The sequence below is a fragment of the Haliotis cracherodii genome, unplaced genomic scaffold, assembly GCF_022045235.1.
Source record: "Haliotis cracherodii isolate W230 unplaced genomic scaffold, xgHalCrac1.p SCAF_24, whole genome shotgun sequence".
Taxonomy (NCBI): Eukaryota; Metazoa; Mollusca; class Gastropoda; order Lepetellida; family Haliotidae; genus Haliotis; species Haliotis cracherodii.
The window spans coordinates 8,724,552-8,741,408 of record NW_027266280.1 but is presented as its reverse complement, the minus strand read 5'-3'; the positions used below and the strand labels follow the sequence as shown (position 1 = coordinate 8,741,408).

The window sequence follows — 16,857 nt, the reverse complement described above, 5'->3', positions numbered from 1 at the left end:
TGTCTCGGTTTTCTGGGATTTCAAAGGAATACTGCTGGTGGACTACCTCCCGTAAGGTTAGATAAAAAGGGACCATTATTATGTTAATCTGCGCAGGCAACTGTATGAGAATATCAAGGTGAAAAGTCGGGGAAATTTCACCGAAGGTCTGTCTTTCCATCAGGACAATGCACATGTGGAAAAGTCAGTTGTCGACATTGCCGCGATGCATGACTGTGAATATTTTCCGTATACACCAACGTCAGACGTATTTGGCAACGTCAGATTTCCATCTCTTCCCAAACGTGAAGTACCAACTGTTTGGCAAGCATTATGCAAATGATGATGACGTCATATCTGCTTCGGTGGACCTTTTACACCACTAGGGGGAGCCTTCCAGCGGTTTCAGATCCGGACACTCCAGCATCCTTGGCAGAAGTAGGGGGACCTCGGAGGAGATTACGTTAAAAGATAATGAGCAAACCGGGATTCGAAACGATTACAGGTTTCTGGCGCAGCCAAGGGAGGCAACCCTGCACAGCGAATTGCGGCGCCTAAGACAACTGGACCACCCGTGCCCCCTTATGAAAGAATGAAAGTACAATACAGGAATACTCGAGGATGCCATTGCGTCGACACCCTCGTATGATGTGTACACTACAAATGTACGAACACATGTACGTATACGAAAGTGCGTAAGTTACGCAGAACTCGAGTAATATCAGTATTGTCTCTTATACAATTCTTCGACAGCAACGGTTTACACTCACCTTGCCTAAAATGTATATTTTGTCAACAGGTTTCTTGTTTTGTTCTGCGGAAGGTATGTTGAGCATAATAACTGAAAACCCACCACGAGACCTGTAAGTGATATGGATAGTTTTCCTTAAAAGTATTTTCTTACATGCTAAATTTGTTGATCCATTTGACGTGAGTGAGAATAGCAGCGTTAACAGCTGGGACAAGACCGAAAGAATAAAAAGACAGAAACACGCCTTCCTTATGTTAAAGAAGTATTTTTGAAATTGTGATTTGAAAGACTGAGAAAAGCAGAGAAAACTAAAAATAACACTTTTTTACGGTAACCACGTCACGAGCGCGCCATCCTTGAAACGTTAAACAGGTGTTTCATTGTTTTCGATCAGATACCGTCTCGCTAGGTGTCGCTTCATCACTCTCACATCAGCCTCGTTCTGGTGCGCTAGCCCTGTGTTCCCATAGATAAGAACACGATTGAAACTACGCATTGTCCATTGTTAAGTGTCTGGTAAATCAATTTTTGTTTCAGCTTTTCAACCCCATATATTATGTTATTCATCCACGAATACTTTATATCGCTATTACCGACGGAAAAATATTGTTTACAAACCTTGTTTTGACGTGTTTTTGTTATGTATTGGTACCGCATGATTTCAACAGACGTCCTCCCGTCGACAGCACTTATGAGAAGCCCTCAGGGATTAAACGATATATTTTAACGCTCTAAGCGCCACATATTTCAAGGTTCCATCTGAATGCTGACAACATTTTAATCGGATATTCATATAAGTTCCAACGAAAGAAGCTGTACGCTGAGTAGATTCCTTGCTTTCTAAGTGTTCCATTTGTTGGTTTGTTGTTTAACGCCGCACTCAGCAATATTCCAGCTATGTGACGGCGGTCTGTAAATATTCGAGTCTGGACCAGACAAACCAGTGATTGATGTAATGGACGTAGGTCGACGACAATTGTGATACATCATCATTCTGACCCGTGAACATTTCGGGGTAGAATAGGTCTCCAGCAACCCATGCTTGCCGTAAAAAGTGACTATGCTTGTCGTAAAAGGCGACTAACAGGTCAGCGAGCCTGAGCACCCGATCCCGTTAGTCGCCTTTTACGACAAGCATAGTCACCTTTTACGGCAAGCATGGGTTGCTGAAGATGAGTTCTAACCCGGACCTTCACGGGTAGATACTTTGGTAGGCAAGTGGGTGGTGTGCTAGTTTACCATGTACACGGTGTTCAAATCTTCATGTGGGTATAAGCAGCCTTGATTATGTTTAAATGTTTGTCAGTATTTCATCGAGCTCCACCGATTCAACTCAGGGGAAATCGCCTGACCTTTTGGATATTCCTCTCCAAACTGAATCACAATGATATATAACTGAAATACTTTCAAAGCGGCGTTACACCCAACTCACTCACCCACTCATTGCTGTGAACAGTGAGTGTTCGGGCCTGGAACAGGCAAACCTCTAACAAAGACCAGACTCGCTGATATTATTGTGTTGATGCATATCATCTGGTCTCTGTGCCTTAAAACTAACGAAGATCTACTACAGTTGTTTCTACAACAACACCCACGGCTTTTGCTGGCTGCTACGGCGACTATTTCCATTTGTGTTTGCAGAAATGTTTCACCAAACTCACTCACTCGACGTTGCTACAGAGAGACATTTATTATTATTTTTATGGTTGTGTTATTGTTACAGTTTCATTTGCGAGTTTTTGAACAAAACATTTCATGACATATAGGGGCGGTCGGGTAGCCTAGTGGTTAAAGCGTTCGCCCGTCACACCGAAGACCCAGGTTCGATTCCCGACATGGGTACAATGTGTGAAGCCTTTCCTGGTGTCCCCCGCCGTGATATTGCTGGAATATTGCTAAAAGCGGCGTAAAACCATACTCACTCACTTCATGACATGACTAAAAAATCAGGAGCAACCTGGACCAGACGTCTGAGGCAACACTTTTTGTTGTGCAGAGTTGTGTCCCTTAGACATGCCAGGAAACTATAATCGGACTTTCGAATCCCAGATTCGCCCGAGTATGTTCTATAGGTTATTCAGCACTATGAAGTCGTGGGTTTGACTAAACTTGTTAACGCCGAAAACCTGAAATATTGTTCAAAGCGGAGTTAGCTCAAACTCACAATCTCTATTAAATGTTATGCTATTATCATAAGCACCATGTATCTACATGTGTGTAGCCCTCAACTATACAACTGCAGGGGGCAGTCGGATAGCCTAGTGATTAAAGCGTTCGCTCCAAGACCCGGGTTCGATTCCCGACATGGGTACAATGTGTGAAGTCAATTTCTGGTGCACCCCGCCGTGGTATTGCTGGAATATTGCTAAAAGCGGCTTAAAACCATATTCACTCACTCACTCACATAACGGCAGAATCGAACCCGGATGAAGCTGACCATAGGTCAACGTTGTCCACACCCAAGTCCCAACTGCCAGTAACTGGTCAAAATCACAATCCATTGTTGCTGTTCCTCGCCCGTGCCGCGTCGCATCGGATTCTGAGGTTCATTTAAACTGGTTTTAGTGTTAGTTAGCGCAGCAATCTTAGCGCTTTTAGCAAAAATGTGAGGCACAGATCTATGCCATATCCGGTTAAGGGTGCGCATACGTAGTGTCCTTATTTACGTCATTCGTCACCACTCGCCCCTTTCCGTAACCTGCAAGAAGAATCGTTCGCTATCGAGGAATGTTACGTGCGAAAATATGACAAACCAATCAGCATGCGCGTATGACTTCAAGTACCTTGGTCAAAGAATCCCTCAGGAATAATCTTTTATTTTACATATGTCTTACATTTAAATATATACCCAAGATGCAGTTATATGTGTTCAATCATACTGTATAATACTGTGCGTTCCGATGTGTTTTCAATAGCATCTGGAATATATGCGATATACACTTCTTTTAGCTATGCCCGTTTGCGCTAAGACAAAACCCAGTCGCAAAAATGGCAACGAGAGGGGCACGAGTCGCTATTCGGCTTGTCCCGGAATAACACGAGTTATTCACCAATGTATTTACGCATGTCTACATCTCGGAAGTTTTATTTTGACCGATAGGAATTATGACACCTGCTGATGTTAGTGTTGATGAATGCATGGATACTTCACAAATATACTTCCTCTATATGTTTATATTCCATACAACAGATTGATACGTGTTGTATTGTCCAAACGCAGCCTTTTCGTTTTATGTAGATTGGAGCCCACTCAAAGTGCAATTTCTCCCCAAATCTCCACAGAGAAAAGCAGATATACGGGTTTTATAATCTCATCAAGTTTTTCTCATATCTTTTTCACAATCCTACTTTTTATACCTCCATTTACGGAACTCATCAAATACACCGCTAATCTGCACGTGCGGGGGTCCTACACGTATATGGTCCATTTTTACTCAGAAAAAGAAACTAAACCAAAACATGGATCCACATCTAGCTCGGATTGATAATTCATTTCCGGTTACTGGTACTGCTTCCGGTATGTGGGAAGCATTGCATGCTGGACAGGGTAATGGAATTGGAACCAGTGTGGGTTTTACATTTAATCAGACATCACTGGTGTGTCGCGATGGGCGTGGAGCCTCGTTCTGGCTTCACACAGTGCCTCTGGCACGTCCAGGATTTCCCGGCTTATTACCCGGAGCCCTGGTAACAGAACGCTCCCATGAAATCTGACAACGGGTCACGATACCATGCCAGGACAATCTGTACATGTCGTTATAAAATCGCGTCGAAATTATAAAAACGTATTCAATCGATTCCTATTCTGTTTCAAATAAATATATATGGGATGTCGTAGGTTTTTCTTGGTGAAAATGTTTTTATTTCCTTCTGCGATGAAATAAACCTGCAGTAATAGTGTAAAAATTGTATCGTGCTTAAACATGGCTGTGGGATGTCATGTCGTTGTCGTCGAAGACGGGGATGGCAGGGCGTTACCGACGTGGGCACCACAGGTAGCTGACAGTTCTTTAAATTACCCCATCAGTCATTTCTGCCTTGTTAATTGGAATCTCTGGCAAATACACCATCAGACCGTCAGTCGGTGGGTAGTCATCGCTATATGGGAAACGGGTGGCCCAGGCGAAGGCGCCACAATGCATTGTGCAGAGTTACGTCCCGCAGGCGTGCCAGGATCGTGTGATCGTGAGTTCGAATCCAGATTCGCCTGACATATGGTAAACGTGGTAAACGTCTAAGACCTGCATCCCAATGACATAACTACTCGGGGCGCCGGGGTAGCCTAGAGATTAAAATGTTCACTCGTCACGCCGAAGACCCGGGTTCGATTCCCCTATGGGTACAATGTGTGAAGCCCATTTCTGGTGTCCCCCAAACTGATGTTGCTGGAATATTGCTCAATGTGGCATAAAACAATACTCGCTCACTCTACTACTGCTTCTGCTACTGCTACTACTATCACTACTATTACTGCTTCTACTACAATTACTACTAACTGCTTCACTACTACAATTACTACTACTACTTCTACTACTACTACTACTACTACTACTACTACTACTACTACTACTACTACCACCACTACGTCTACTAGACTGTGGAATAGAGCTAGATAGAGCTGGCTAGACATGCTTTTGTATACGTTTCTAGTAGGGCTGGGACGGGTTCCAAATTTACTACCCGGGTACCCGACCCCTTATGACCTGACCCTACCCGGGTACCCACTGCAAGTCTCAAGAGTAGGGAACAAAATGTCTGATTGGTAATTGTTTCAGCGCAGCCCTGGCTAAAACAATTTAGATACATGTATCAAACAATCAGATCATGCGTTCACTTAAGTTGACTGAAGCTTTATCTTTACTCAAGCATTTACAAGTCAAAAGGAATGTGTGCATCGTCAGAAAGAAATGCGAACATCAGCGACTTGTAGTGTAACCACTTAAGTCATTAAACAATATATCACGTGACTAACCACGGGTCCGGGTAGTCCTGTGGGTACCTGGGTCCTACTCAGGACCCACCCGACCCGAGTAACCTAGTTACCCGTCCCAGCCTTAGTTTCTGGTAGGACTGGGACGGGTAATTCGGGTACTCGGATCGGTTGGTTCCTGAGTATTACCCAGATACCCACAGGACTACCCGGACCCGTGGTTAGTCACGTGATATATAGTTTAATGGCAAAAATTATCTAGAACTTCCACGGTTACACTGTAAGTGACTAGTGTTCGCATTTATATTCTGACCATGCACCCATTCCTTCTGACTTTATATGTTTGAATAGAGATAAAACTCCAGTCAACTTCAGTGTATGCATGACCAGATCGTTTTATACGAGTATCTAAATACATTTTGCCAGGACTACGGTCAAACTATTCCCAATAGGACATTTGCACCTATTTCTTGAGACCAACAGCGTGTACCCGGGTAGGGTCGGGTAATAGTGGGGTGGGTACCCGGGTAGTAAATTTAGACTCGTCCCAGCCCTCTAAGTTTCTAGATTATTTTTTTTCATAAAATATATATATTTCACAGTCATGGGGCAGGACTACTACTACTACTACTACTACTACTACTACTACTACTACTGCTACTACTACTACTACTACTACTACTTCGCCAGATCAACTCGGCTTCAGCACATCGTCTACACAGCCACGTGTATCCAACCCCCTCCTCATCAGCACCAGTGTGTTGTGTCTTGAGTGGGCGGCAACAATGATCTCTGTCTGCCGACTGTATGATTGTATCTGTTCGGAGACACTCTTAACTACGGCGATCAAACCACGAACAACACGGCTGTTTAATTGGCTCAGTGAACAGGGCTTGTATTAACGACAGCATTGTCACGAACACACGAAGACAAGGAAGTTGGATTGTTAGATAAAATGCCGACTTTTTCAAATGTAGAAGTATCGTATTCAGTAAAGACATTTCCTCGGAACTCGAGCGTTGTGTTTGAACGACGTGTTGCAGCAGCATCAGGTGCCGGTCCCACCATCGCTCTCTCATCACCAACATTCTGTCAGTCAAGTGAGTGAGTGAATTGGTTTAAATGCCGCTTTGGACGGTATTGCTGTTATATTCCGGCGTGTCGACTTCATGTGAGAAGATTTCTAAGACGGAAGTAATGCACTTAAAGCTTTGGTGAAACCCAAGAGCACGGGTATGGTGCTGACAAACCAAGACACATAACCAGGGCCAAACGGGATTCGAACCCACGACCATAAGTTTCTAGTACGCCTGAAGGACGTAAGTCTGCAAAGGAGTGAGTGAGTTGGGTTTTTAACGCCGCTTTTAACAGTATTCCAGTCATATCACGGCGTGTCAGTCTAATGTGGGAGGAAAGCCCGAAGTGATGCAGGTCTCAGACGTTTACCACTTCGGTGAAACCCACGAGCACGGGTATGGTGCTGACAAACCTAGAAACATAATGGGGGCGAACCGGGATTCGAACCCACACTCATAGGTTTCTGGCGTGCCTAAGTGACGCAACTCTGCACAGCGAATTGCGGCGCCTTAGCCGACTGGGCTACCCGTGCCCCCTCTGCAAAGGAAGTTGCTGCGACAATTTCTTTTTTCTCAACAGTCAGAAGCATAATTAATCCTCTGGGACTTTTACTTTTTTCGATACATTCCCAGCCCAACCAGAAAAGCGAATGGTCGGTCCCTGACTTAGTACAACATTTCTCTCGCTCATTTGTGTAACTTTAGGACGCTGTTATATATAGCGTCTCCTATTTCCGATCGAATTCAAAACGAAGCTATGGTGGCGAATGGGTGCAGGGTATTTAACCTAAAACGATGGGTATAATACCCTTGATAATCGAGGATGAGTTCGGTATGTTGAGACTCTGTGTAATGACTCATTGAACATATGGTTTCGAGTAGCCCAGTCGCCCTAAGGCGCCGCAATTCGCTGTGCAGAGTTGCGTCCCTTGGACATGCCAGAAACCTATGATTGTGGGTTCGAAACCCGGTTTGCCCGATTATGTTCCTAGGTTTGTCAGCACCATAACCGTGCTTGTGGGTTTCACCGAAGTTTTAAACGTCTAAGACCTGCATCAACTGGGGCTTTCCTCCCACATAAAGCTGACACGCCGTGATATGATATACTGTTAAAAGCGGCATTAAACCCAACTCACTCACTCATCCTTATGTGTATCACTTCTAAATGCCTTTCAAAGACTTATGTACCAGATGAGGATACGCACGATATTCATTGTTTTACTTCTTTCTACAGTGGAATCGAAATGTCATCTATCTATGACGTATTAACGTTGAATTGCAATCGGTCTTTGCCAATGTATCGACAGTTCGATCAATCGATTCACGCCTAGTGACAGACACCACCGGAAGGCATGACACACCAGTGGAGTTAGTTTGACATCAGTTATTCTTGTTCTGAAAAAATCCCAACTTATATAGTTATTGTTAATAATATCAATATCAGAACTGAACTTAATGTTGGTCAGAAACGCGTAGATGCCATCCTAATCTGAGAGGAATTTTCAAGACGCTAATTAAGAAAGTTGATGAGATTGATGTTTGACCCCCTATCAGTCTCCAGCGCAGGGCCAGGCACTGGTTCCTGGGGAGACAGGTGCCCGCTATGTCTGCATACACTCTGCGGCTTATCCAGCTATGATAAGCCCCTATGGTCGTCTTGGATTCACTCTTATCTTCTGTATCAGGTTTTCTTGGCAACACTGAAACTCCTCATAGAAATTCCTCACACTGTTTTTGCGAGTTTAGTCTATATAAACTGTCTCGGACTTTTGCGAGACCTGATTTTCGGTTTTAACACTGAGGGACTGAATGCATAGTTTTTGTTGAGGAATATACACGATATCAAGAATCTTGCGTGACATCGGTGATATATTGTAAATAGGCGCTCTTGTGTATCTGACGACGAAGGTCTTCCGCCAGACAAATGTCTGGCTTCTGGTCGGTATATTTTCATGTCTTTATCGATACGAACAGCCAATATTGTCACTATTTAATTGGCTTTAAAAAGCAGAAGTCAGGATTCTCGACAGGAAATACACCATTCGGATTTCGTTTAATCAGATCGCCGAAAAACCCACAATTCGCATTTTGTTAAGCCATTTTTCTTGGTTCTGAAAAGCCCACACAGAGTCTTTCATAATTTCAGATTTCCAGGAACCAAATTTCGGGTCTCAGAAAAACCCTTACCAGGTAATCCCCTTAGATCAGGAAACCCGATCTCACAAACCATCATTAGTCCACATTTTGGGTCTCCTGAAACCCCATGCCTCGCATCTCATTAAACCAGATGTCGGGTCTCAAGTGAGACTAAATTTCTGATCTCAGGAAACACCATCCTACAGACCATAAAAAATGCGTCTCTCGCACTGTAGGATTCAATCCGAATGTGAATATACTGTCTCACAGCAAGGTCATTACTCTAACAGACATAAAATGTTTGGTCTATTTGTCCCCGGAATCTATCCAAAATCATCACTCAATAAAACACCGTTTTATCGTTTTATTGATTTGTAGCGCCAGGCCTGTTGTGGGTTTCAATCAGATCAAGAGGCCTATTCAATGAATGCTATTAAACCGAGTTAGGTACTTACATACGCCGTCAGCACATAGATGGTAAATACGTACTGCATCTCCGTCTCGTCAGGACTAGGGCAAAGTCATGACCCGCGTCTGTGATGAAGCTGTTCTGAAAAACGTTGCTGTTCCCGGCGTCCCCTCTGGTCCCCTAACAACACCCCAGACACTGCTGAACCTGGGATATTACAGACTTAAACCGTAAAAAGCATTACAGCTTTAGTCACCACAAAGGTCTGTGCTCCGGCATGTACTTTTGATGTGGAGTGAGCGAGGTGGATGGTGGGGTTGACAGTGATGCTTCCAGAGAGAGGTGGATGGTGGGTTAAGGCAGTGATGCTTCCAAAGAGAGGTTGGTGGTGGGGTTAAGACAGTGAGTCTTTCAGAGAGGGGTGGATGGTGGGGTTGAGACAGTGATGCTTCTAGAGAGGTGGGTGGTGGGGTTGAGACAATGATGCTTCTAGAGAGAGGTGGATGGTGGGTTAAGACAGTGATGCTTCCAGAGAGAGGTGGATGGTGGGGTTTAGGCAATGATGCTTCAAGAGAGGGGTGGATGGTGGGGTTAAGAAAGTGATGCTTCTGGAGAGGGGTGGATGGTGGGGTTAAGACAATGATGGTTCTGGAGAGGGGTGGATGGTGGGGTTGGGACAATGATGGTTCTGGAGAGGGGTGGATGGTGGGGTTAAGACAATGATGCTTCCAGAGAGGGGTGGATGGTGGGGTTAAGACAATGATGCTTCAAGAGAGGGGTGGATGGTGGGGTTGGGACAATGATGGTTCTGGAGAGGGGGAATGGTGGGGTTAAGACAGTGATGCTTCCAGAGAGGGGTGGATGGTGGGGTTGGGACAATGATGCTTCTGGAGAGGGGGAATGGTGGGGTTAAGACAATGATGCTTCTGGAGAGGGATGGATGGTGGGGTTGGGACAATGATGCTTCCAGAGAGAGGTGGATGGTGGGGTTGAGACAGTGATGCTTCTGGAGAGGGGTGGATGGTGGGGTTAAGACAGTGATGCTTCCAGAGAGAGGTGGATGGTGGGGTTGAGACAATGATGCTTCCATAGAGAGGTGGATGGTGGGGTTTAGGCAATGATGCTTCTGGAGAGGGATGGATGGTGGGGTTGGGACAATGATGCTTCCAGAGAGGGGTGGATGGTGGGGTTGAGACAGTGATGCTTCCAGAGATGGATAGATGGTGGGGTTGAGACAGTGATGCTGCCAGAGTGGGGTAGATGGTGGGGCTGAAGACGGCGATGCTTCCAGGGCGAGGTCTTTTGTGGGGGTTGAGACATTGATGCTTCCAGAGGGATGTGGTTGGTGGAGTTGAGACAGTGATGCTTCCAGGGCGAGGTTAATTGTGGAGGTTGAGACATTGATGCTTCCAGAGAGAGGTGGATGGTGGAGTTGAAACATTGATGCTCCCAGAGGGATTGGTTGGTGGGGTTGAGACAGTGATGCTTCCAGGGCAAGGTTTATTGTGGGGTTGAGACATTTATGCTTCCAGAGAGAGGTGGATGGTGGTACATATTTGTCTGAGAAAATCCAAAAAAAATTAAACCATATAGATATTGTTAAAATCGTTTGCAATCGTCATTTCATTTTCATAGAGCTTCGGTAAGGTGTTATCATTGCGGGTCCAGATGAATGGAAGTATTAAGATGCATGTTGAAGACGCGAGGGTGGCCAATTATCCTAGCATCGCGTAAACATGACCATCTCTGTATAAACTATCTGTCAGGAGTTATGAAATCTAGCCCTCTGTTTGCGTCCCAGCGCCTGTGGTCCAACAAGATATGGCCAGAGCGAATTAAACCCTTTCCTTTACGTGGTGTTGCAGGGAAGCAGCGGAGGTGTGCGACAAACTGGGTTCTGTCTAAACATAAGTAGAAATGAAGAGACAGAGAATCTAAACAAACATGGCGGCGGTATCCCCGGACTCGCACCCCTCCTCATAACGGCATCTGTTATCATATACACCCTGCCTCCTCTACTTTCTTCATCTCAATGTATTTTCTCAGCGATATTTTATTAAATGTCAGAGTGCTAGCTGCACGGCTCCCGCTGTCAAGAATATCTTATCTCCCCCTACCTATCTCACGTGCCACGCGCTTCTCCCTCCACCCCTCCCCCTGAGATTCCTTGATGGGGCACTATCGTCTCTATTAGCCCAGGCGGGGATATGAAAGGTTAAGATGGGACATGTGCCGGAGGTAACATTTAACGTCCCGATACCAATGGTGCCAACTGTCTTCGGACGAGCTGGCGAACGTCATGAACGGCATGTGTGGATGCTTCAACTTCCTACAAAACGCTTACATTAACTGACCCGGTTTTGCATCTGAGGCGTATAAGAATTATTTATTTCAAAAGTTGAAGCTGGGATCAGGTTTGTAATATATTTTACTTTTGATGAATTCGTGTCTTAAATGTGAGCCAGGCGTGCGGAGTTAGAGCCAAATCCATGTCTAGCACCAATTTTCTTCCTTTTTAGTTTGAAGTTTTGGAGTTTTAAACCCGAGTGATTAAAAAGTAGTTCATGGTCACGATGCAACATCGTCAGTCAGACGCCTGGCCATTTCCGAATGTGAACATTAGAATCAGTATTTGATGTTACCGCATCAACACCTACATCTGAACCAGGTGGGAGAGTTTCTGGGTACATAAAGGGGTACCTGTCACCAACACCTCCATCAGAACCTGGTGGTAGATGATGATCTCGGTATATATAGGGGTGTCTGTTACCAGCACCTACATCAGAACCTGGTGGTAGATGATCTAGGCACATATAGGGGTAACTGTCACCAGCACCTACATCTGAACATGGTGGTAGATGATCTAGGCACATATAGGGGTGTCTGTTACCAGCACCTACATCAGAACCTGGTGGTAGATGATCTCGGTACATATAGGGGTATCTGTAACCAGCACCTACATCAGAACCTGGTGGTAGATGATCTGGGTATATATAGGGGTGTCTGTTACCAGCACCTACATCTGAACCTGGTGGTAGATGATCTGGGTATATATAGGGGTGTCTGTCATCAACACCTACATCTGAACTTGGTGGTAGATGATCTAGGCACATATAGGGGTGTCTGTCATCAACATCTACATCAGAACATGGTGGTAGATGATCTGGGCACATATAGGGGTATCTGTCACCAACACCTCCATCAGAACCTGGTGGTAGATGATCTCGGTACATATAGGGGTACCTGTCACCAGCACCTTCATCTGAACCTGGTGGTAGACAATCTGGGTACATATTGGGGTATCTGTCACCAGCACCTTCATCTGAACCTGGTGGTAGACAATCTGGGTACATATTGGGGTACCTGTCACCAACACCAACAACTGAGCCCGGAGGAAGATGATCTGGGTTTATAATGGGTCCTCGGTTCTCGGTTCTCAAGCGATTGATTGAGTGAGTGAGTGGGGTATTGACGCGATATCTCTCCTACTGCCCTATTAAGCGACCATTGAGTGATCGTACACCGAATTCAGCAAAATTTCAGCCACATCTTCAGAAATGGACTACACGCATCTTGGGGAATCGAACCCGGGTCTACGGCCTGACGAGCCAACACTTTAGCCACTAGGCTACCCACTAATGGTGTATATAGAACACGAAGCTGGAGCTTCAGAGGGATGTTGTAGAGGTGATGTCGACACGAGATAATAGCAGCGAAGCAAGAACACGTGTTACATGTGATGGACTTCAAAGAACCAAAGAAGAATCTGATGGAGCTGGTTGCTGTCAAAAGCCGACAAATCTACAGGCAGCACCCACCCGCACAGTGCGTCTTCCGTCGTAATTCACACGAATGAAAAACGCCAGCTCTTTTCAAATTTCAGATATAACATCATATTTGAAAAAAGGTTGAAGTTTCTCAGTCGTGAAAGAATACCCAGCGAAATGCGCAAGGGAGTGATTTATTTCTATACTCTCCTCTTCTCGCGAGATTTATTATGTCATATTCGTTATCTTATCTTTTGAACGAGACTTGAAGAGCAGACGGACATTTTTTTTCCCCGCAGAGGCGGTGCAATGGAGAGTGAGATGAAACGGCCCAGGTATGATTTGTTGCAGAAGTTGCATCGCAGTGGAGTTGTCATCATCCCTGTCACCTCCGTGAGGTAACACTCTGACCCCTCCCCACGTATGGGGGGTCGGCGTTCACGTGAACCTGTTGCAGGGCCGTCCCCGAACAGGCAGCCATTACCAAACGTCAGACCCTATCTGTATGTTTACTAACACAGGTTAGCCATTCTCCCACCTCCTCCAGCACCTGACGTCATGCGTGGTTAATGTTACAAGACGGGAGTTCGCAAGAAAAGACACAACAGCTGACAATTACAACTTTTATTGGAAGAAAAAGAAAGGGAAGTGCTAGTTGTACGAATCACACGGGTTTGAAATATTTATCCTGCGTTAAATATAGAAGGAGTATTCAGACGATTTTGACGGGACTTGAATTATCTTGCAAAAAGACTTCTCTTGAAGTGTTAACTTCAAGACTTCAAATGAGTAAGTGCATACTTGTGCCAAACTTGTTACCGGTTTCGCTTGCTATAAATAAATTGCATATGAATGAAACGAGTGATTAAGTTGCTTGTTATCAACTGGAGAGAGTTGCGTGATAGCTGGAGAGATACACTTATCTCAGTAGGGCTGGAGTGCATTTATCATTGGGGTGGGGGTTGTTGGGGTTGGGAGAACCGGTTGTCCATGGGGTGGGGGGTGGGGGTGTCCATGGGGTGGGAGGTGGGGTCCATGGTTTAGTGTGGGCGTGGGGGTGAGGGGTCCTTGGTATGGGGAGTGGGAGGGACGGGGTTTGGGGTATCGGTGGCCCATGGTATCGGGATGGAGGGTGGGGGGTTGACAGTCCTCTGTGCCATGGCGTGGGGGTATCGGTGGCCCAGGGGCGGGGGTGGTACTTGTGGGGTTGACAGTTGTTGTGCTGTGGGGTTGAGGGTGGTACTTGTGAGGTTGACAGTTGTTGTGCTGTGGGTCGGAGGTATCGGCGGCCCATCGGACAGGAATAGTAGACGTGATGACAGTTGTCTGTGCTGTGGGGTGGGGGTGGGGGTGGGGGTGGGGGTGGGGGTGGGGGGGTATCGGTGGCCCAGGGGCGGGGGTGGTAGTTGTGGGGTTGACAGTTGCGTGTGCTGTGGGGTGGGGTTGAAGGTGGTCCATGGTATGAGTGTGGGGTGAAAGTGGTTTGTGATATGGGAGTGGTTGGTTTAATTTTCTCGGTGGAAACAAGTTATCTGACTCGGAAATCAATGTAAACATCATTTGCTTCATTTTTGCACGCAAACTTGCAAAACACGAAGACAAAAATCGAGAGATGTAATCCATATAATGTTTCATGTTTTCATATTCTCCCAGCTTCTAATGCCTAATGGTATCCTGTTATAGACAGAGTACAGACAGTGTCCGAGTTACATCTGTCGAGTGAGGTCGTGATTAAGTGAGTGAGTGAGTGTGTGAGTGAGTAACTATAGTTATCCGTAATATTCCAGTAGTAAAGTTTCATGCAGTGTAATAATGCTAGGGATCGAACATGGATGTTTCCGCAAGAAACGAGCGCCTCAACCATTAAGCTACCTTACCACTCCCGAACCATCTTTAAGATTATATACAAAAGGCTCCAACCGTCATCATTCATTAATATCTAATGTTGTTCACATAAATGGACTTGACATGAGAAAAGGGTTTGTGAAGAGCTGTTGGAGACACAAATCCAGTTATAAACACTGAAGACATCTGCGTCATTGTGAACTTCAAAGATAGAAAAAGTCGTTGTATTCCATGTGTCTGTCTCCCGATTCTCTACCGTGGACGAGAGCGGTAGGGTAGCCTAGTGGTTAAAGCGTTGCCTCGTAACGCCGGAAACCCTGGATTCGAGTCCCTCTATAGGTACAATGTGTGGAGCCTCTATTATGTTGGCACTGAACAATGGGGTACTGTCATGTTGATATTGAACAATGGAGCCATCCTTTGTTGATACTCAACCATGGGGCACTATTTATGTTGATACTCAATCATGGGGCACTATTTTGTAGATATTCAAAAATATACTAAACAATACGGCGCCGTTATGGTGATACTCCACAATACGCCCATGTTATGTTGATACTTCCCAATACGCCCCTGTTATGTTGATACTTCCCAATACGCCCCTGTTATGTTGATACTTCCCAATACTCCCCTGTTATGTTGATACTCCACAATATGCCCCTGATATTTTGATACTTCACTTTACGCCCCTTTTATATTGATACTCAACAATACACTCCTGTTATGTTGATACTCAACAATATACCCCTGTTATGTTGGTTCTCAACGATACGCCCCTGTTATGTTGATTCTCAACGATACGCCCCTGTTATGTTGATACTCAACAATACACCCCTGTTATGTTGATTCTCAACGATACGCCCCTGTTATGTTGATTCTCAACGATACGCCCCTGTTATGGTGATTCTCAACGATACGCCCGTTATGTTGATACTCAACAATAGGGTCACTGTTATGTTGATACTCAACAATACACCCCTGTTATGTTGATTCTCAACGATACACCCCTGTTATGTTGATTCTCAACGATACGCCCGTTATGTTGATACTCAACAATAGGGTCACTGTTACACTGATAATCAATTTTGAAGCCCCTCTTATGTTGATTCTCAACAATGAATCCTTCTTGTGCTGATTCTCAATAATGGAGCACGTGTAGGTTGATATTCAACAATGAATCCTTCTTGTGCTGATTCTCAATAATGGAGCACGTGTATGTTGCTATACAGCAATTGGAAACTCTTATGTTGGATCCACTGTTATGTTAATATTTAACAATGGAACACTGTCACGTTGACACTCTATGGCGGGGCGCTGTTATAATGATAGTCAACCATGGAGACTCTGAAAGCCCACAGCACATCTAGTGTCACGAATGCATCAGGAACATCCGGGCATCGTAGCAAAAAGCGCAACGCAAATGGGTCAGATGGTCACAAGATGGAGCTCACACGAAAAGGAAAACAATCCCCATCCCTCACCTCTCCATTGTGCTCTCTGTATATATGCAACGCACTTCATTCTACACATCGCAAGATAGTTTATTCATCCGCCGACATCGAGACTTGTCACACAGCCCAGGGCGGATTACTACAAATAATTCAAGATGGCTGCCACCTGGACTGGTGGCTGGTATTTTTGGGTGAAGAATCACGATGTTTCCAAGAACTCCTGTCATTGGTTGAACATCGACAGCTGGTGCTGACATGGTGTTTTCTCCGCTGTATCGCAGTCCTCAAGTCCAACAAGGTCAAGGTCATGTCAGACATATTTCAGTTTATCACAGCTCTCTCTTTCGTATTACGTTGATCGGACGTCACGATATACAGAACTCACTTTAAAATAGGTTCCCTACGTCTGTTTTGCTTACGCCGTCATTTTGATATGACGATAGTATTATCTTGCGTAAAGGAAGTGCACTGCGCTCAGTCGTAAATACCGCAGTATCGTTCATAAACTTCAGA

At 45.1% G+C, this 16,857-nt stretch overlaps 1 protein-coding gene across 1 annotated transcript; it reads right to left on the bottom strand.

Moving 5' to 3' along the window:
- Positions 1–13,972: 13,972 nt before the first annotated feature.
- Positions 13,973–14,506, bottom strand: LOC139472209 (uncharacterized). Its single transcript, XM_071254583.1, has one exon. It carries the CDS (start codon positions 14,504–14,506, stop codon positions 13,973–13,975), a length of 534 nt encoding a protein of 177 aa, XP_071110684.1.
- Between the last annotated feature and the right edge of the window lie 2,351 nt (positions 14,507–16,857).

Coding starts and splice junctions, on each gene's coding strand:
- LOC139472209 (XM_071254583.1), bottom strand. CDS start 14,506: ATGGACCACCTTCAACCCCACCCCACAGCACACGCAACTGTCAACCCC.